This window comes from Labrus bergylta, chromosome 14 (genome assembly GCF_963930695.1).
Source record: "Labrus bergylta chromosome 14, fLabBer1.1, whole genome shotgun sequence".
NCBI classification, from domain to species: domain Eukaryota; kingdom Metazoa; phylum Chordata; class Actinopteri; order Labriformes; family Labridae; genus Labrus; species Labrus bergylta.
The window spans coordinates 19,527,534-19,549,963 of record NC_089208.1 but is presented as its reverse complement, the minus strand read 5'-3'; the positions used below and the strand labels follow the sequence as shown (position 1 = coordinate 19,549,963).

Sequence of the window (22,430 nt, the reverse complement as noted above, 5' to 3'; positions counted from 1 at the left end):
ACACCATTTAGAGCAGGATGTTGTCAAATAGTGAAGTAGTAAAGATTAATTTGAACTTTATGACTGCACACAGGCATCTACAGTTTCAGTGTAAAGCTGAGGAGACTGTTTAGTAAAATCCAATCAGTGTTGTAAATGTGTAACACAAGACCTGTGAGAGGCATGGCAATCACAACAATTATCAAAATAAATAGTATCAAACGAAGAGCATAACTGATAAGAAAATCTGCAAATAGAGAACATAAGATGTAGGCCTACATAAAAATAAAATGTAAAAAAAAATAAAGTATGATATAAAATGATGTTTTCTATGTCACATTATCTTAACTCTGTTATTCAGATTATACAGAAATAAACATTAAGAAAAGACTGTATGCTTTTTAAGCTGTTGTTGTTGGGTTTTTTTTTCAGTGGAAATATTCTATGTTAAACCTGCTAAAAAAAGCCCTCTAAGTTCCCCTATGATATCAAATTGTGAATTATTTTTTGCCCCTGCCCCTCGGGCTGTCTAAATCTGCCTCTGGTTGCATAGTTACACATATTTGTAAATATGAATTCTACAATGACAAATTCCACCAATAATTGAGATGGCTGAATACATGGTCATGTCAGAGCCAATGTCTGTTTTCAACTAGTATAGTCCACTACAGCCGATATTACCCTTTGTTGAATTTAATGACTCACTAACGGTGGTTACTATTTTGAAGTCAAGCCAGGCCTTTTTCTTGAATTGAAGCCAGACGAGAGCCGAGTTTCTCTGCGCGCATGTCTTCCACTAGAGGGCAGCACACGGCGGCTGTTTCCCTGCATGGACAAACAGGCTCCGGCTGGGTTGGCCTCATCAGGGGCGGATGTTTTCTCAGAGCAACTTCCCAATCTCCCCTCCCCAACAGCCCCACCTCCAACACCATCAAAACCCAGACCACCAGGCCCAGAGTCAGAAAAAAAATGATTTCAGGATTTAAGTCCTGCTTTTACATGCCCCTCATGTCTGTCATCTTCAGAGGCTTCATATTTCATAAACTGGAGGGTGTGAAAACACAATAAGAATTGCCCAGTACTGTTAATGGACTTTTAAAGCAATAATTTATAGAAAGTTATACGTTTGTGCAACTGTAGCTTTTAATCAAACATCACGAATGAACTTGTTTTGTAGGTCTCCTGTTGAAGGTTTCTGTCTGGGAGATTTTCCCCCCTCCAACTGCGGCAGCTTTAAACCCTTCAACCCCGCCCCTCAGCACTATCACATGAATCTGGACTCAACACTGGATGTGAAAAAAGTTTGGAGGTCTCGCTGAAATCTCTTTACTGCAACTGGATTCATTTATAGGCGTTATGTTCTTTTCACTACAAGAGGCTTTTGCATCGGGAATCAATGTCCGCCTATAAGTGTTAGGTTTTTTTTTTTTTTTCTCGGCTGTGTTTCTCCAGTTTATTTTTCCCCTCTGCAGGACTCCAGAGTTAGGAAAGAAAGAGGAGGGGGGGGGGACGGTCTGGCTGCTTGAAGGTATGTGGGAGGCATGTAACGTGTTGTACGAGGCTCACATTGATTTATGTCTGCGTTTCTTGCTTTAAACTGCACTCTTTCGACTCCTTTACTCGAACATTGACTTTCTTTTTACAGCTGATTACCTCTTGAGATGTTACCGTTTGAAACAGACGCACAAGGACACAAAAGTTCAAATGGGGTGGGGGGAAGGGGGGGGGGGTGGTGGTGGCAAGAAGTGTAAACAAATCTGATCACAACTCCAGACGCGTGAAGTCTGAACGGGCCCTGTTGTTTATTCATTCTTTGTTTGTGTGTTTTGTTTGTGTTATGGAACTTTTCGACAGATTTGTTGCGACACAAAACTTTGGCGACATGGACGCGCATCGCGGCGGCGGCGGCGGCGCGCCTCCGGCCGGGCAGCAGATCGTGCACGTCCGAGGAGACTCGCAGACGGAGCTTGAGGCCCTTTTCAGTGCCGTGATGAACCCCAGCAAGTCGGCCAGACAGCCGTCCTCTCTGCCCATGAGGATGAGGAAGCTGCCGGACTCCTTCTTCAGACAGCCTGACTCTCGGGGCCACTCTAGACAAGTACAATAATAATAATAATAATAATACATAAAACAATACGTATAACCAATGAAGTATAGCAGACATGCTGTACACACTGAGGGATGATAATACTACAAATACAGCACTAACTGTTGTGTGTCAGTGGTGGCAATAATGATATCATTTAAGCTTTCCCTTTTTATGTTTTTTCCACATCTATTTTCAAACATGGGATGGACAAAATATCACTAATGCTTATCCCAGTCAGGCCTATAAAGTCCTAAAACAATTAATGTAGCCTATATATATACTGCAGATTATCCCTAAGTAAATACTTCATCTCAAGGTTTTTTTCTTGATAAATAATATGTAGTGTCTTAATAAAGGTCATAAAATAGGGTGAAACACATTATAAATATTAAGTTGTCCTTTGTATTCAATCCACAGTGCAAATATGCACACTTTACCACCATATGCTTTTGACAGTGAACACAATACATTGATTTGATTTTGATTTAGTTACCAAATCCAAAGCCTAAAATGTGAGGAAGGCATCATCATTCTTAATTAGCCTATCGCCTCTGTCAGTTTCTAAAAAAAAAAAAAGTATGGCAGGTATGGTTTTGACCATTTCCAACTTCAGCCCACTCATTTAATTTATTTTCTGAATCTGTACTGATGTACAAAATGAAAAACACATGAATTATTCATCCGAAAATTGACAAGATAATCTGTGAAGTTGATGAAAACCAACAACCAAGTTTTAATTTATTTTTGTTTTTTTCCTCCCTTGGTAAAACTCTCAGTGCAAGTAATTTTTCCCGAATATTTTAGTCATGTTTTCCAGATAAAGCTTGCTGAACTTATTAGATTTCATTTTATAAGGTTTCCAATATTGCAACTAGAACATAAATACCTCCAAACAGCCGACAGCTAAGAAAGAAAGGGCATGTTGACATAGAATTTAATAGGAAAGATGGTCCTGTATCACAATAATCAGCTTCCGATTGATATATCAACATAGGCAGACATCATCTTCAGTTTAATGAAACTATGATGCACATTTCTTACTGACATTTTACATTTTAATCGACTATGCTATAAAGCAATCAAGAGAGGGGAGGGGGGGATCAACAGTTTCAGCCCTAATGTCCATCCTTAGTGAACATTTTCACATCATATGTTTGGCTGCTTTACTTTTCTCTGATTGTGTTATTCAACTAAATCCATTTAATGTCATCTATGAATGATGTTGCAACGCTTTTGACCAATGCTACTCTATATTCATTCATATTTCAGTCATATTTGGTGTGTTGTTTTATCATAATAAGATGGTCTAACTCGCCACATTAAAGAAGTTTATTCTTGAACTTTAAGTGTATCTACAACTGGCCAACGTTACTTCTGCAGCCTAGGCAGCAACTATCTGAAATGCCCTGGATTTCATGATACATTGTTTTTAACTATCCAGTGTGCAGGATAACTCTGGGTGTTAGGTGGTGGGAAAATCTGAAAAATGACAAAGAAGAAGAGGCTATAAACAACTCTGACTATGGGTTTATGATTTTACACAGAACACACTTAGACCATACAGATGAGAACATAGTGGGATCAGTCCTGTCTGTGAAACACTGAGCATGTTGAGGTTCACCAACACAGCTACAGTTATTGGGTTTTCAGGGTGCAGTAAAGGACTAGATCTGTAAATGTAGTCACATTGAGAGTATTTCACCTGTAAACTACTTAAAGGACTTTCAGGTTCTATCACCAGACATTTTAATCTGCTGGCAGTGAAAGTTCTTGGTACAAGTTGTACACTTGTCTTGAAGTGTTTCACTTTGGTATCCATCTTTCTGATCGCTGTTTGTGTCAGTAAATAACACCCTGTTTGTTTCTCGTCAGGCCAGTTCGGATGGAGGTGTGTGCGGCTCCCTTACTCCTCATCACGTCCGCGCCCATTCCTCCCCTGCCTCCCTCCCAGTCAACTCCCTCTCCACTCAAGCAGCTGATGTAGCAGTGACGCCGATCATACCCGACGATGTGCCACTCCCCCACGGTTGGGAAATGGCCAAAACGCCTACTGGCCAACGTTACTTCCTCAAGTAAGGTCGAACTTCTTTTAGGACTGGAAAGCCCTGCTGGTTCTAAACTTCTACATTATTCCTGTTAATGGCTTTAACCTACAGTTATTTTTTATTGAGTTTTGTTGAAGTATTCTCCTATAAAATGACAGAAGTTAGTTTTAAATATACAGCCACAGTTCCTGAAAGCTCAAGTTGATGTCTTCAAACGGCTTGTTTTGTCTAACTGATGGTCCAGATATCAAACCGGTCCAATCAAATCCATTCAAAACAAAGAACTTAAACTTTGCCCCATTTGTGAGGCTGAAATCAGCTATACGTGTGTGTTTACGTTTGTTCAACGACTTAAAAACTTTTCAAATGATAATAATTGTCGTTGATTAATTTGGTTGATATCAGACCGATTATTCCCACACATGGCCTCTTTTAAATGCATTCGTAGTTTTTTTTTTTTTAGGTTTTGGCAGGAAATCTGTCCTATTACACACAATTTTAGAATTACATCTTTTCTATTATGAGGATATCATTCAGAGTAAAGGAAAACAGAAATAAAGAGACCTGCATCATTGAAGAAATAACCAGGACTCAAACTATAACCAGGACTGGTTTTGCAGCCGGTGTGTTGTATATGTAATTTAATATTGGCTTCCCACGATAATGAAAACAAGATAATCGAGATGAATCTATTAGTGTGCCGCACGTTTTGTCAATAGGTTTTGCCATGTGTGGTAACCAAGAGCATATCAGTTACTCAAAAACATATTAATGTTACATGTTAACATACACATGTTAATTTATTTCTATATTTGAATTCATTATTATATATTTTTTGTATATGTTTTTTTTCACACATTTGTTTTTAAGTACTGCTTGTTTTTCAGTGTTCACAATGTTATTGTGTCAAGAGTTTGATAAATGCGGTTTGATAAATGCATGTGATCCAGATGTTGTAAAGTCAATGAGTAATCGTGTTTAATAATCCTGATCTCAACATCAATTAAAATAATTGTGAAAATTATGATTTTTGCCAAACTGGAGCAGTAGTGTGTTTGGGTCGGTTTCATTCATGAGCGCACATGGCCTGGCAGCTCACACTCCTGTCGAAGGCTACTGTAGTTTGTCTGAGACGTACGCGCACATCTGGTCATACAGGTAAAGCAGGTCTGAGGGGAAAAACGTGCCTCACACTTCTCATCCTTCAGGTTGCTGTGATTTATCACACACAGATATATGTTTAGACTTGTTGTGTGTTTGCAGTCACCTGGATAAGACAACCACCTGGCACGACCCCCGACTCTCGCAGCTACAGTCGGCTGCAGCTCAGCATCCCATCTCTGGCGCTCCCATCCACGCCCACTCCCTCAGCAACCCAGCACCCACTTCACAACCACCAAACATCAATCAAGACACAGGTATCACTCTGCTCCCCCCCCCCTCACTCAAACCATGGAGTTTCTCTTTAAAACAAGACCTGCTTTTCACGATTAAAGTCATTTGGCAGCAGGCCTGGTTTTTGTGTGCTGGGTGTGACTTCTTTGGGATTCCTTTTGGTTTCTGCAGTGATCTCTCTGGTGACTTTGGTTGGAATTATAACTGACAGATTAGAGCCTAGACTGACTTGTAATGATAGTCCATGATGGACCAACTTCAGAAGAGAGAGACTCTCCTTTTTCATATTAGTGAGAACATTTGTCTATCCTTTTTTTTTTCTTGATGGTATTGCATACTTTTACTTATTAACTGTACTGTTTTATATCACCCACCCAATGAATTAAGCATTATGCACAAAGGTTAGTACATTTGTATTCAAGTTCTGCAGAATTGGCTATTTTCCTACTAACCGTCACTTCTACTTTTAAAACTCTACAAACAAGAAACTACACAGACATTCAAGGACGTGGGCCAGGTTCTACTTTTAACTCTCGATGCACTCCATCCCCCATTTGCCTTCTCACTGTGTACTTTCACTGCTGTTCAGGTCCACTGCCTGAAGGCTGGGAGCAGGCTGTGTCTGCAGATGGAGAGGTGTTCTACATCGATCACATAAATAAGTCCACCGCATGGGTCGACCCGCGTCTAGGTAGCAAACCATCAAATTTGTGTCTCCTGAAATTGACAATTCTTGTTTGTCAATAAGATTGATTTTTTTCAAAATGTCCACCATCAATGTAAAACCAAGAAAAACCGCACAAGATGTACCTCATATTTATCATAACAGAAAATCTTGACTTTGGTGAAATCATTTACTTTATTGTCAAAACGTTCTTCTCCTATGAATTTTATGTTTCAGCCCAGAAGATGAACCCTGCACTCCTCGGTTTGGCACTGCAGCAAAGGCAGGAAAAGGAGAGGCTCAGATGTAAACAACAAGGCCTGCCTCCACAAATCACAGCACAGGTCAGAGGCGGACTAAAACTGTATTGAATCAATTCACAGTTAACAGAAAATAAATAACTGTTCCATGTAAACAGAGTCCCAGTGTTGTACGTACTGTTTAACAAGAAGGCGTGTGTGTAACAGGAGGCTGGAGGGAGGAACCAGATGCCTGGTGGGATGGACCATGACAGGAACGCACAGACACTTGTCCCATCTCTGGATTTGAGGATCAGAGCCTCAAACCATGAACCCACACTTAATGGGTGAGTTTGTTTCATTTACTGTAGATGTATAGTATCTACTAGATCACTGATACTTTAATCTAAGTAAAAGCAGTTACACATGTCAAAGAATCATCCAGGAAAAGCCTCATTTTAAGTATTTGCATTAAAAGAGTTCAAAGGAGAGCCCAAAGAAATGTAATGTATTTTCATACTTTTTACACTGCCACAGAGTGTAGATGAATGGAATTCCATTTGTGCAGCTTAAAGCATTAAAGTGACATTTAAGAGACTCAACAGTATGGCTCTCCAGGAAAAATCTCCCAGCTGCTCCGAACAGTCGATCTTCCTCCCTGCCAACAGTTTCCATAAAATACATTTCCCTATTGGAAGTAGTTCCTGTGCAAACTATAGCTTAAGGAAGGATGGTTGCATTATGTAACTTCCATCAAGGCTCAATGTTAGTTCAATCATTGTTTTTTATTTAGAAGATTATGATCAGATATAAAGGAATGTTAATATGTGTGTGTTTTTGTGCAGCGCTCACTCTCGCAACGAGAGCACCGACAGTGGTCTAAGCGTCAGCAGCTTACCCCGCACTTCTGACCACATGTTGAGCTCTGTGGATCACATGGATACTGGTAATACCATAAACACACTCGCACATAAACACACACACACACATTTTTTGTGAAATTAGGATGTGTAATCAATTCAGACAGTTTATTGTATAAAAGTGATTACTGAACATAATTTTACTTTAGAACTAAGTCTGAAGCCCTGATTGGACCTCTTTATCAATAATTGGATACTTCTTTCTTCTTTAAAATATTTGTAAATTCAGAGTAAACATGGTGTCAGTCTTTTTTTTTCTTTTAATAGAACAGAGGTTTGTATACCCACAAAACTCCCCAAACCCTGAAATTTTCAGGTTGAGCATGTGTGAAAAGTTATTGGCTTTGTTTTTGTTCCTGACTTCATGCAGACTTTTTTCCTGCAACAAGAAATCAGGTTAAGTTTGAGGGGGAGTTCAGCAGGTGATTCAGTGGATCGGGGCGATGTCTGGCATCTAACAAGATCTTAGTGCTCGTAATGAAGCTGCTCCGCATCATGTTCTTTTCCACTCTTTTACTGATAATGTGAATACATCCTATTACAAGTAGCCTTAGAATAAAGGAAAAGAACTGTCACCATGGTGTCAGACTTTTTGTAAACATTAATTTGTGATATCTGCAGAGTCCTTTTGACGTCTGGTGTCCTAAGACGAGAGTCATTATATATTCTTCTCTGGTTTTAGGCGACTCTGGCGAGACCTCAATGACCTTGCAGGAGTCGATGCCTGTGCTGCCGATGTCCGATGGCGAGGAGCTGATGCCCTGCATACCTGAAGGTCTCAGTTCAGACCTTCTGATGGACATGGAGACCGTTCTCTCCGGGTCACACATGGACAGAGACAGCCTGCTCACCTGGCTATAGACACCACGCAGCCATCACTCATATGGTCTAATATAAAAACCTTCAAAACATGACTGAGAAGAGTGAAGGAGTTTTGGCTTAAAACGTGGTACAGAACAGAAATTCTGAGAGAAAACTCTACTTTTGTATGATGGAAAGCTAACAACACTACTCGCTCCCTGAGGAATGAAAAAAAAAACCTGGCTCTCTCAGACTGTGGTAAGCTGCTGGTATTCTCCTCTTTTTGGCCTGGGTTTACAGAGTGTATGTATGATGATATCTTCCTTCTAGTTATCCACCCCTGATCATTCTCAACACGCTTCTTGTAAAATGTATCGAAGATCATTTTAGAGTGCAGATTTATTTTATTATCCCCACTTGGGTAATACAATTATACAATTTGCAGCAAACGTAGCAAAATGAAAGTCAAGGAAGTTTGCATGAAGCAGTTACAGTTATGCCAAAATGTACATAAACCTGCTCACAAGATACTTTAAAAAAAGTGACAATTTTTATATCCACTACATATCGCAACATGTCGTGCTTTCAGGTGTCAGCAGCCTTTAACTTGTGACTTTACTGCATCCTCACAGCTGTCCAAAATGTCGTTCAAAAGCACCAGGTGAGACACTAAGAGATATAATGAACCTGAATTTACACAACACAGATCACGCTACATTTCAAATCTCTCACTACCACAATGAAACACTAGGAGGAGATAACACACCCTTGTGGTGAGCCAGGAGATTGAGAAACACTAAATGAATCATACTCACTCTCTTACTTAAAGTATTTTTAAAATGCTCACAAGCCAAAAACACAGGATTAAAAACATCGTGTGGTCCTGCTCAGAGCTACAATGTTGTTGTTTTTATCTTTTTGAATGAAGCTTTATCTTTTGGTCACAGAAAAGACCTGAGTCGTAATAAATCAAAACCTTGCGCATTGATAGAAATGATGGCTACAAGCTTGTGCCGCTTTGTAGAGTAGTCTCAACTTTGGGCACTAAAACTACAGTGAAGTGTACTTTTAATGACCTGCCTTTACAGAAAGCAGTACTGGAATATACAGAGAGTGTATCTACAGTAAATGAGCACATGTTCTGTTTCACGCTGCCCAACATAATACAGGACTTCCCCCCCAGGGAAACTCTTACTGTGTCACTTCTGCTCTTACACTTGCCAAACTACATATACATGTTGCCGTAAACATGGCATCGGCTTCTTTTCTCTTGAGTCTCTTTTATTTAATGGAAGTGTATTTTGTTTTTCAGAATATTAGGCCACCTCCAAAAACCTCAAGAAATGCTAACAGATTTTTTTTGTTGGTTCAGGTTTTGACCTTCAGTTCTTGTGTTTGGTTGCATTTTATTGTGAAGATTTTCAGTCTTTTGATCCACTCCCACATTGAATTTAGGCTTTACAGGAGTAGTATTTATTGGAGATTGTGTTTTTTTTTTTTTTATCGGATTGCATTATATTGTACAGCTTTTAAATGAATATGTCCAACCCTTGTTTGGGAATGATTTCATCTAACAGAGATCAGGGCTTGGTGTTTCCTCCCCCATTGTGTGTATCAGTGATTTTAGCACTCTGTACTTTCTCAGTGCTAACACAGCTGTCAGTGGCTTCTGAAGCATAAATGAAGAAGAATTCAATGAATCAGCCATAACACTTTGACTTTAAACAGTGGAATTCCTTTTCCTTGCTCCCCCATCGATGGCTTGATACATTCCTAATCATTTTCTTTTTCTGTTCCTGACTGACAGACATAACAAACCTCCTACTTCTTAGCTCTGAACACACAATTCATCACAACTTGATCCTTTACCATTTTTGATAGTGTGCGGTACAACTTGAGATTTTTACATGCACTTCAGTTATGCTGCCAAAATCTCTTTTCTTACATTTAGTCCATAAGCAGACTCTTGAAACACACACATCAGACATGTATAAGTAATGTGACTTGTAAATCAGCCTAGATACATTGCATGTAAAACCATATTTCCATCTTCGTTTTCACCTTTAATTTAAACCTATCAATTGATCAAAAGGTTGGATAACGACAATTTCAACTCATCCCCATCTACTTCTTTATATTTATGAACAAAACAAACAGATTTCAAATTCAGTCTACATAATGAAATGTGACTGTTTGAAAAGTCCTGCTACTAAATGTTGCTATTGTATTGGCATGAATGTATCTGATTCCTATTTAAGTATACACAGTTAGTAAAGCATTACAAAGCATCATCCTGTGTACCACTTCCATACAGGTCTGCTATCACTCCATTGAGTTGAAACTTCCCCAGTCTTCGGTACCAGTCAACTTCTCGTCACGAGCTGGTATCTAAGTTAAATTGATGAAAATTTGTGCCTTAAAAAACGTATGGGGTTGCCTCCTCAAAAAAAAAAAGCAACAAACTAATTGCAGATGCTGTGTTCTTGGTATATTTTGCTTTTACTGCAAGTTTTATGTGGCGCTGTAACACAGAAGGCAATTGTTTATCAGGAGAACTCTTAAATTCTCCCCATTTATTTTAACTATATAATAGGTATGTAATCTGTTTTTTTTTAATCTGCTGGGTTGTTTCTGCAGTGTGTGTGTGTGTGTGTGTGTGTGTGTGTGTGTGTGTGTGTGTGTGTGTGTTTATAAAAAAATGTATGAATTTGAGGCTGTTGATTATTTGTGAGAGCTTTTTTTTTTTTTTCTAACCAGCGTTCTTTTTGTATAAACATTTTATATAAATGAAGACTTTACTCACAGCATCCGGAATCTGCGGCCAAGTCACTGAATCTTTTCTAAATTAAAGTACGATGTGCCTTTGTGACTTATTGTTCATAACACATAATGCAACACACTACCTAGCCTATTATTTATCTTAGCATGCATGACACCTGCTATGTATGTTGCATATGATAATGTTTATTATCCTATTTACAGAGAGTTTTGAGGCAATCAGTTTTGTACCCTTTTATGCATGTGCTTTATATGAATACATTTCTTCTTACTCTCACTGTAATCATTTTAAAAGAGTTTGTGTTTAATAAACTTTTAAATGCACCACATGGTAAATGGTAGTTTCTTCTAGTAATATGACTACAGAGAGTTGTCCTTGATATGTTTTAAAACTACACCTTAAAGGTGCACTATACGTTTTGGTGGTGAAATTTGAAAGTTGAAAAGTGAAACAATTCTATGCTATATTTTCTGAAGTGAGTACACCAACTTGACTCAAAGAATAAAATGGGTCCCTGGAACACTGTTTGGAGCTAAAAAGCTACCAGGGGAGTTACGTTTTCACCGTTGCGGGCCCACCACAACTTCTCGCGTAGCGTAACAGTGTTGCAGGGACCAAAATTTTCCTCTGAGGACAGTTTGTATATCGCGTTATGAACATATACTCCAGAAACTGTACATTTCTCCAAATTTCAAATTTCTCTACCAAAACTACGTAGTGCACCTTTAATGTTTTAATGGCTTTATTAGTTTCTACTTTATTCATTTACCCTAGTATGACAATTTGTCTTGATGTCTGAGTATTGAGTCTTGAGTATTGAAGGTTGTGGCACCTAGCTTTACTGAGGTAGTACTACTGTCATATATATCAGCTTGCTACAGTATTTCAACATTTCATACTGTAAACTACGAAATTGAAACATAAAAACAACTAGATCATATAACAGAAATCAACAAAGGACTAGACTAACAAAACATACCAACACACAAATCTCTGACTGAGATTCTCAAACGGCTCCCGACACACTTCCCTCGCCTGCAGGGTCCGCCGATGAAGGCTTACTGAACAGGGGTAACACCTTTCATTGTTCGGCATGGAACATCAGAGTTCTGTATTACCAACCCCAAAAACTCAAACATTTTGAACTGAGATTAAAAAAAAAGAGTAGTATCATACAGATGTAAGTATCAAAAATGTTAACATAATCTGTCTAATTAATGATATATATATTTTTTTGCTTTAAGTGAGTGAGTTATAAAGGGGAATCAAGCTTTTTCAAACCGAGATAAAGAAAAAAAATAGAGATCTAAAGAAAACAAACTGGAAATTACTCCTCATCATAGGAGAAGGGAGTTGATAAAATATATAGATACATTACGGCTTCCATATAAGATGTTTTTAGATTGGAAATAAAAAACGTGATAATAATTAACAGAAACAGTTTTATTTATTTTTTTATTAACATTAATAACATAGTATGCAAACAGACAAAATGTATAGTCATATATATATATAAACAAAAAAAAAAAAATAAAGAGTTAGATAAAATAAACAGAAGAAAGGAAGGGGGAAAAATAAATTAGAGAAATAATAGTGATGAAATTAAATAAATAAACAGGAGAAAGGGGGGGTCACCTCTGTTCCACCTCAACGCTGTTATTCATCCTTATCCAGTGGTACCTGTAATCTCTGTAGCCTACTTTTTTATGATAATTGTGATCACTGTTTTTCCACTCAGTGTTTGTAGGATTATGGGAGAGTCCTGAATGTAGTACATATTTTTGAATCAAAATAATCTGATAAATAATTCACTTCACATTCAAGAGCTTGAAGATTGTTTCCCATTAGACCTGCTCTTGAACGTATCACTTTAGACAAATTTTCAAAAACGAAATTGGTTTCATAAATTTGAGCCAGTCACCAATATCACATGTTGTGACCTATGAAAAAGTCAAAAGGTCAAAGTTGACACATCAGGTTATAACGCATGGGTAGATGCGAGGAGGAGGAACTTAAGGGAAAATCCCAGAGGCTACACTAACCCATTAAAATGAGAACTATTGACTCACTATGTGCAACCATCAGAGTGATCTACACCAAGATGTATTTGTAAGTATCTTTTCTAGAGACTTTTGACATTATTTTATCTTTAAATATCTTTTGGGCAGTAAGGGAAAGTGTCGGTCAATATGCTGCTGCGACTACAAGGCTGAGGCTCTAATACCTAGTTGATGATTATATCCAATAAGTGTTGATCTTACTTGTATATATGCTATGTTTCATTGAAGATGTGTCTAAACTGTAGTATAGACATTTGAAAGGATGTTTTAGCACGTTTACGAATCGAAAATACGATGTGATAACTCATGAAGATCTCCACACAGTCTAAAGAGCTTTTGGAAACCAATGTGTCTAGGTAAATAAATAAAAAAAGATAGTGAAATTGATCTTACTAAAAGTTTCAGGCATTAAAAAAAAAGGAGTTCAGCTGATCAAAAATTGGGCGTCAGGACGATTGTGACAGATAAAGATATTGTTTTTGCAATAATTGAATAGCATTATTTCACGGTGGATACACTGGCAAAACAATTTTCTGTAATAGACTGTAAATATGCTGGTTGTTTTCATTATGTAGTCTATGAATAATAGGCTGTATAGCTACCATAACAGTATCTTGACGTTCTAACTTTCGTTTCTCGTACATCCGGGGAATCAGCCAGAGGTGGCGGTGACGTCAGTGATCTTTCAGGGACTTTCCGCAATCCGCACAGCCTGCACAGACGGTGAGTGTGTGTGTGTCTTTCGTGTAACACGGAAAATAAATAGTACCCTCGCTGCTCGACGTACTGTCTCGTACGTTTGCGTCACAAAAAGCTGATGTACGTTGTATTTTGAGTTTTTCTTTGTTGGTCACCGCGGGGGATTAAAGGAGCACTGTTAAAAGAGGCAAGCGTCAGCGTAACCTAGCATTAGCATGCTCGTGTGGTCAAATGGGCGTTTGCTGTCGTATTAATGATTAATGTCATGTCATTTGTCAGCTGCGTGTTACCTGTTTTAATAATGAGTTTTAGTGAAAGCAACTTTTAAGCTACCGAAACAAAGCTTGCGCTAAACCATTGTTATGGTGTAAAGAGTGACCGTGTTACCTGGTGACTCTCCGAAATACGTCTGTGGATGACGTAGTTACAGCTGTCGAAAGAGTAAGCCTCCCAAAGTTTAGTTTATTTCTGACAATGTCCAAATATACTCCTCAGATAATGAAAAAAGTCATTTGCGAAGATCTTTCCGTTTTCAACATCTGATGACACAGCGACAACTACAGTCGCCAGTTTAAAGGGTCGCCAATAAAGCGGCAACACCTGTTCCCGGAAGTGACTGAATTAAACCTGTGCGTTCCACCTCTGTGGAAAGTACCGACCTTCACGGAAATATGTGACAGTCATTGATTACAAAATATTTGCTTGATGTAACTTTGAATATGTTCTTTTGTTAAAGGGACACTCCCCTGCCTGTTTGTCAACCTGTTTTACCACTCAGTCATGAAGATCTCCCTTGAGATCTTTGTGAAGAATTAACCCTTGTTGTTTCCTAGTGTGAGACTCATTATTTATTATAGAAAGTGTAAATTACAAACAGACCTTAAGTTGGGAAGATTGGACTTTACCAGGCACAGAGAGTCAAAGAACAAAATTGATGCAATAGGTGTCATGGGAAATTAAGGATTCAATTATTCTCTCCCGATTTATCCAGATTATTTGTTATTATATTCGGATATTTGAAAGAAACACTCTTTATTTCCAGACTCTTGATTAAGACAATTTGCTTCCTTTGTTTTGTCAATTAAATTCAGTATTTATTGCTTATTGTCTGATGGACGCAGTGATGGTAACGACAACAGGATTCAAGTATTTCCCCGATATAAAATGTCTTAAATGAACAAAGTTCCAAAATAAAATCATAATATAATTTGCAATACTAAGAAGTTGAATAGATATTTCTAAGGAAGTTGCATCTTCCTTCAATTTTTAACCGAGTATTCTGATGAATTTTTTTGGCACTTTATTGAACTATATCAGATTAAACTAAAGTCATTACTAAATTACGCAGATAAGAACATTGCTGTTTGTATATTTCAATCATTTTAAACTTTCTGTAGCCTTTATTGGAATGAAGTGGATCCACAATTAAATGTTGTTTGTTTGCTTGTTTTCTCTTTTTCTCTACAGATCCTGCTATTTGTAATCTAAAGAGTTGTCCTTACTAAAGATCACAAAAAATCATTCTTATTGGCTTTTAAGGATTCAAATATGGAGGCCTAAAACACCTAGAAAAGAGATGTCCACAATGGGGGGAGGGGTTTGAGATTGTATGTCCCTTGGTCTGTGTCCATGCTTGTGTAGGTGTTTGAAACATTTCTTTAATTTATAATGTTTGTACACATTTTCTCTGGCCTTATTTTTGAGTTAGAGTTATTAGATGTATTTGACATGTGTTTTAATAATCAGTTGTGTACAGATCCTGGGTGATTTTATCATATTTTAGTATTCTTTTTAATAACATATTTGAAATAAGTCCTTACTTGCTACACAGGAGGTGTCTTGTTTCAAATGCATGGGACTGTAATCCAGAAAGAATCTGTCAGAGGTGGAACTCAACGTGGTGATGGGATGTTGAAGGAAAATGGATTACTTAACCTGAGTCACCTTGTGTTTGGATCCAGTCCACCAGTACTGGCAGTTTCATTTCTTCTCCACTCTTTAAGTTTTGCTTTTAGCCAGGTGTCACATTCTTCGCCCCCACCTTCTCTGCCCCGCATCTACTTTACCGTTCTCCATCTCAGTGTGAGTGTATCTGTGTGAAGATCAGACCACGGGTTTTCTCAAACCTCTCTCCCTTTGAAGGACATCTCTTTTTCTTTATATCGCTCTACATTAATACAAAAATGGAAACTCTAGTTCAACTCAAAAATAACCCTTTTTTGAAGGGGCTTTGTCGCAACAGCGCCCCGCCAGACCTGCAGTATGATAACTCCTCAGGTACAAATTCCATTTTTCTAAATTAACCATGTTGATGCTCATTATTCATTCGCATTTATTTTTATTTCTAGCATTCTGATGTTGAAATATAAAATAAATCTGTCAATGTGATGCTTTTTTAAACCTCAGAGCTCTTCCGCATCTCTACCTATGCTCGTTTCCCGGCTTCGGGGGTCACAGAGCGAAGTCTGGCGAGGGCAGGTTGGTTCTACACCGGCGTGGGCGACCGTGTTCAGTGTTTCAGGTGTAACGTGACCGCAGAGGGCTGGCAGGCTGGAGACTGTCCTACAGAGAAACACAGACAGCTCTCTCCTTCCTGCTCCTTCATCCAGAGCCTCCCGTCAACAGCCAACCTGCTCTCCTCCTCCCACTCTGCCTTCTCGCCACTCCGTATTGCCCCTGCGATACCGGTAAGATCAATGGTGGGTTTCTTCACCTTACAGAGAGAAGTTGGGCCTATATCTTTAATCGCAGCTTGATAGAAATACTCATTAATCATGAAATGGTTTTGTTTTTTAAAATCTGCTTTAATTCTTAACACTTTGCTTCCTTTTTCTTTAGATTTCTGCTCCAGGTCCGGTCGCTCCTAACCCTACAGCAGGCCCAGGTGAAGAGCCAGTTGGCTACTTAAACATGGGCTTATCTGCTCCACCACCCTCCAGCCCACTTACCTCTCGCGGTGTAGAGGACATGTCCCACCAGAGACCGACGTGCCACAACCCCAGTATGCGCAGAGAGCAGGACCGCCTGGACTCCTTTCACCCCTGGACGCTCTCCATCATCACTCCTGCCGAGCTCGCAAAGGCTGGCTTCTACTACCTGGGCCAAGGGGACCGAGTGGCCTGCTTCAGCTGTGGAGGACAGGTGTGTATCCCCACAGGGAGCATAAGAGTGTTCACTTTTGTGTGATTCAATTATCGCCAGGATATTGAATGAGATTGATTGTTTCTTCTTCATTTGATTGTTTTTGTAGTCCTTATTGGATGGCTGTTTTGTATCACTGTATTACTGAACCTTTTTACTTATAATTTCCCCCAATTTGACTTATTCTACTCAAAATACATTTTTACATGATTTGACAAGAATTCACAATAATTTATTGAACAATTGATTGATTTGTTTGTCTTTGTATACAGTTGAGTGACTGGGAGCCAGGTGACAGAGCCGTGTCTGAACACCAGAGGCATTATCCAAACTGTCGATTTGTGCGTGGGGACAGAGCTGACAACGTGTCGCTGGCCGCAGCTGCAGCAGCTTTGTCCGGAGGAGTGAGTTCTCAACTCTCCACAGGAGCTCCGACCCTCAGCAATGTCTCCAACCCGGCCATGCAGCAGAGCGAAGAGAGGCTGCTCACCTTTGTCAACTGGCCGTCTCGAATCCCCGTCCGACCCGACCAGCTGTCTAAAGCTGGCTTCTACTATGTAGGTATGTGGATCATCAAAGACACTCAGGTATTCTCAGCAGGAACAAGAGGGGGAACACTGGAGAGACTATCATCAGGAGTTAATCAAAAGAACTCCACATGAAAGCTAATGATGCTTCATAACTGTGTTGTGTTGTGTCCAACATGTCCCTCTGAATGACCAAAAGTTATTTTGATATTTAAATATTTCATGTTAAATATGAATCTTCGAATGCTGTTGTTTTCATTTGTTTGTGCAGCCAAATTATTCTGTGCTCACTTCCTGCTTTTTTTAAATTTGCAAATCACATCTCCTATTATATATTTATTTATTTATACTTATTTTATATATGTATTCAACACAATAACCAATGGTTTTGCATATCAGTACCTAAATGCTTGTCAGTATGCTCTTGAGTATTTGTAGTTTTTGTTCTCAGCCACAAGAACAAATCCCAGATAAGTAAAAGTGACCGTCAGAATCTTCCTGAAAACGACTTTAGTGGATTTTAAGGAAAACACATTTATTTTCTTAAAAACAGTTGGTGAATGAGGGCCAGTGACTCTGGTGCATCAGTTCAGATGTTTTTCTTTTCGAAGCAAATACATGTTAAGATAATGGTCTAATTCATGAAACTTTTTATAAAACACGATTGATCCTTAAAATGTTCACCTCATATCTGTCATTTTACCATATTTTAAAAGAATTAACTAATTGTACAGATTGGAGCTGTACAACAGTTCAGATACGAGTTATTACTTAAATGAAACTAGAGGTTCTTTCCCCACCTGTTTTGGGGATGTCCACTGCAGACTGGCATTTATCAACACTAAAGAAGTTTTGTTTTTTAAATTAAAGTTGGAAAGTTCTGAACAAAATCTCAGAAGGGACGTACGGTTATACGGATGATGTCTCATGATCACATGTCAGTGATAAATTTAGCTTGAAAACGTAATTTATTTTTCTGCTCAAGGTATGAAAAAAAAGGGGAAATGAGAGATAAAAATATAGTCATATGTTTCCACCAGTTATCTTCATCAGAAAATTATCTGTTATTTTTCTTCCCCTGAAATCCCCAAACCTTTTCTCACACTGAAACCTCTGTTTTTCTTCAAGGTCGGAACGATGACGTCAAGTGTTTCTGCTGCGATGGAGGCCTGCGGTGCTGGGAGTCTGGAGACGATCCATGGGTAGAACATGCTAAATGGTTTCCTCGGTAAATTAATATTTTTTAATATACATTTGATTGAATAATGTGTTTGTCTATGTAGGCGTTTAAAGGATGGTTAATAAAATGTTAACCCTTCTTTTCTTTCTTTTTTTAAATCTGTGGTTAATTGAAGGTGTGAGTATTTACTCCAAGAAAAGGGACAAGAGTTTGTTCACCAGATCCAGGCTCGCTTCCCTCGGCTGTTTGAGCAGGTCAGATAAAGATATAAAACTGTTTATGCCTTTGTTCAAACGTTTGGTGTTGAATAAGAAATGTAATACTTCTTATTTTTCCACTAAAGCTTCTATCAAATGGGGACAGCAGCTCCAGAGAGTTTGTGGATCCACCTGGTGAGTTTCAAACAATGTGAAATCAGTTTAGGCCCGTGTGACTCAGAATCCAATAAATGAATAAATGGCCTGACCATTTATGTGTGCAGTTAGATCTGACAACCATTTGTCTCCTTTCTCCTCCCAGCAGTGGTTCACCTGGGACCAGGAGAGGAGCGGTCAGAGGACGCCGTCATGATGAACACTCCGGTGATTAAGTCGGCTTTAGAGATGGGCTTTGACCGAAGTCTGGTCAAGCAAACAGTCCAGAGCAAAATCCTGACCAGTGGAGAGAACTACAGAACAGTACAGGAGCTGGTCTGTGACCTGCTGAGTGCCGAGGACCAGAAGAGAGAAGAGGAGCGAGAGATGTTGGCGGAGGCCATGGCATCAGGTACAGGACTAAGAAAAAAGATGGAAAGCTCCGAGATGTAGTAGTTGTGAAAATGCACACTTAAATGTTTAAAACCCAAAATGTTAATATTCTTTAATTTTCAGAAACCTACTGTTGTTTTATTTCTGCTTCTTCTATTCAGTGTCAGTATAATTTAATTTAATTTTACCTGTTTTTTATTTTATTGTATTTAATATTGCCCGTTTAAATGGAGCCCCCCCCCCCCCCCCCAAAGAGTGCCTCATTTCTATAATTGGAGTACAATGAATATCTTTAATTTTGAAACACATGATCTCAGTAAGAGCTAATTATGTTTGAGCATAATGAAAAATCAATCACTTTCTTTGTTTCAGATGGCTTCACGTTCTTGAAGAGACACCAGGCGGCATTGATCCAGCGTCTGAAGAGTGTCGAGCCGGTGTTGGAGCATTTACGAGAGCAGAATGTTTTATGTAGGTCTTCTTTCGTTTATTTGCTTTTTGTGTTTCGGAGGAAGATTTGATCTATTATTTAATTTCTCTTGAAGAATGCTTGTTAAATAATATTTTTTATTGTTCAGTGGTTGTTTATATAATATTGCCCAGAAGGAGGCGCTACAGACTGACAAAGTTTATGTTGGTCTTAAATGCAGTCTAGATTATTTTTCAAAGGTGAAGGCGTTGGTAAACATGAGTTTAAGGTGTTTTCACGATAGCTTCGACGAGACATGTTTGCAATATTCCATCAGAAAGTATAGCAGAGGGGCGCTGGCTTACCTCAGATGATGAAGCTGGTGCTTCATGTGCAGAGGCTGTAGACCTCAGAGAGATGGTCGTGAGATCAACTCCTGGTCACTATTTGATGCATGTCATCCTTCACTCTGTCCTCGCATTTCCTTTCTATCTCAGGCTGTCCTGTCAAATAGAGGCAAACAGCTGTAAATATAATCTAAAGTTAAAAAAAAGGGGGAGCAGAGTTTTTTTTGTTTATTATAAATTGGACGCATATCACAATGCATATTCTGAAGTTAACTTTTAAATTCAATGAAATCCTCTCTGTGGACCTTACATTAAAAACTGAGGAGACTCTGGGTGGTGAATAATTTTTCTTCTTCTAACCTGCAGCTCCAGAGGAGTACAGCGGCCTTAAGGCTCAGACGTCGGCCCAGCAGCAGAACGGCAGGCTGATAGAGCTCGTCCTCACCAAGGGAAACGCTGCCGCTGAGGTCTTCCGCAACTGGATCCAGAAAAACGACGTCCACCTGCTCAGAGATCTCATGGGTACATCTTTCAATCTAACACCACAGATATACTGTTTAAACATACAAAAAAATATCTTTGTCTGCTCTGCTACTAATTGTTCCATGTTAAGGCAGCCTGGATTGAAAACTGAATAATTATTGAAACAAAATGTTTTTATTGCATTTTCAGCCCAATCAAATGAAGCTGCGTCACCAAGCCAAGATCTTTCAGGTATTTAGACACAGCTGAGCCACACACAGCTTACTATACTACCACCATGATTGGTTGTTTGATTTTAAGATGGATAAATTGTTATCTTTTGTATATGCAGATCTCCCAATGGAGGAGCAGCTGCGGCGCCTGCAGGAGGAGCGTACCTGCAAGGTGTGCATGGACAAAGAAGTAAACATCGTCTTCATTCCGTGTGGACATCTGGTAGTTTGCAAAGAGTGTGCACCATCACTTAGAAAGTGCCCGATCTGCAGAGGCCTGGTTAAAGGGACGGTCCGCACCTTCCTCTCATGAAGAGAAATCATCTTCAGACTCCTTTTGTGTGTCACAATGAATGTAAGCAATATGATTAAAAAAGAAAAATCTACTAGAAAGAGCAGGAAGGTCATTTGTTTCCTTTCTGCCAGTTGAGATGTTGCAAAGTTTCTACATGGTTGTCTTAAATAAATAAAGCTCACTCCTAACCTTAAATGCAGAGGTGTCTAGTAACGAAGTACAAATACTTCATTACCTTACTTAAGTAGAAATTTTGGGTATCTATACTTCACTGGAGTAATTATTTTTCAGCTGACTTTTTACTTCTACTCCTTACATTTTCACGCTATTATCTGTACTTTCTACTCCTTACATTTTAAAAATAGCCTCGTTACTCCTATTTCATTCAGGCTTGTCATCGTTCAACAAAACACAAAACCTATCCAGATAAATCACGTTATCCGGATAGAGTGAATTTGATTGTGGTTGGATGAGAAGTATAAACCTATAGGCTACCATTCCGACACCCTATTGGTTTATTACGAGATCCATCGCACCTGCACATTTTTCAACATTAACATTTTAATATAACATTATAGTCATTATGGCCTTAAGAAAAATGTTTTTTTGGGGAGGTGGGGTAGTGCACTATAGGCCCCTGTGGCGAGGCCCAAGTTTTTGTCCGTAATGGCATTTTTTCCCCTACATTAATTTTACTTGTATACTCTTAAGTAGTATTTTAACCAGTACTTTTACTTGAGTGAAAAGCTTGAGTTGATACTTCAACTTCTAAAGAAGTCTTTTTAAACCCTAGTAGCTATACTTCTACCCGAGTAATGAATATTAACACTTTGGACACCTCTTAAATGATGATGTAAATTGCTTTTATAATAATACTTATTCAATCTGATTTTTAATCACATGGCTTTTACTATTAGGGTGACATTATTTGATATGCTATATAAATTAGTAACTTCTCTGGTTTTGTGGTTATAACAAATGAAATTTCACAGAATGTTATGCTTTACACAGCAATTCTAAAACATATTTCAATGATTCTGTTAAATGTAATGGTGATTCATGTAAAGTCTATAAAGGCAGCACTACAATAAATAAAGTTTCATGAAGATTAAAATCTTTTGTCAGGTTTCAGTGACAGCTTTGAGCCTTTGACTCAACTTTCTAAGCTGCAACTCCACAAAGCTACACCCCGGTTTATTATAACATGCATATTCTGGTTTGTGTTTGACAGAACATGGAACAGGCTCATTAAAAAAGATAGGATGTAAATGTATTATTTCTGGTCAAGTTTTTAGTATTTGAAGGTTATATCCAGCCTTAAACATAAATGTAAGCATTTTTCAGAATTTGACAGTTTTGTTTATGAATAAGATATTTGCACTTATACAAGTATCAGACCCCCAATTCAATCCTAATAAAG

General features: G+C 38.6%; 2 protein-coding genes across 8 annotated transcripts; both read left to right on the top strand.

Annotated features, from left to right (window-relative positions):
• Positions 1–1,235: 1,235 nt before the first annotated feature.
• Positions 1,236–11,234, top strand: LOC109998233 (transcriptional coactivator YAP1). 2 transcript variants are annotated; one of them, XM_020653005.3, is made up of 9 exons: positions 1,236–1,507; positions 1,834–2,077; positions 3,941–4,140; positions 5,377–5,531; positions 6,098–6,199; positions 6,410–6,516; positions 6,640–6,758; positions 7,257–7,357; positions 8,014–11,234. In XM_020653005.3, the coding sequence occupies exons 2-9, from the start codon at positions 1,862–1,864 to the stop codon at positions 8,190–8,192; spliced, it is 1,179 nt and encodes a 392-aa protein (XP_020508661.1). In that variant the 5' UTR covers positions 1,236–1,507; positions 1,834–1,861; the 3' UTR covers positions 8,193–11,234. The 2 variants fall into 2 exon arrangements, with proteins under 2 accessions (XP_020508661.1, XP_020508662.1); XM_020653006.3 differs by lacking the exon at positions 6,098–6,199 and having other exon boundaries at positions 1,237–1,507.
• Positions 11,235–12,927: 1,693 nt separating this feature from the next.
• birc2 (baculoviral IAP repeat containing 2) lies at positions 12,928–22,124 on the top strand. Of its 6 annotated transcripts, none has more exons than XM_020652980.2 (14): positions 12,935–13,020; positions 13,628–13,694; positions 15,138–15,947; positions 16,077–16,369; positions 16,509–16,811; positions 17,084–17,372; positions 18,467–18,566; positions 18,694–18,772; positions 18,862–18,910; positions 19,041–19,283; positions 19,637–19,735; positions 20,387–20,542; positions 20,693–20,734; positions 20,835–22,124. In XM_020652980.2, exons 3-14 carry the CDS (start codon positions 15,854–15,856, stop codon positions 21,026–21,028), a joined length of 1,941 nt encoding a protein of 646 aa, XP_020508636.1. In that variant the 5' UTR covers positions 12,935–13,020; positions 13,628–13,694; positions 15,138–15,853; the 3' UTR covers positions 21,029–22,124. The 6 variants fall into 6 exon arrangements, with proteins under 6 accessions (XP_065819428.1, XP_020508636.1, XP_020508638.1 ...); XM_020652982.2 differs by having other exon boundaries at positions 12,936–13,020; positions 16,077–16,357; XM_065963355.1 differs by having other exon boundaries at positions 12,936–13,020; positions 19,038–19,283.
• The last annotated feature ends 306 nt before the right edge of the window (positions 22,125–22,430 follow it).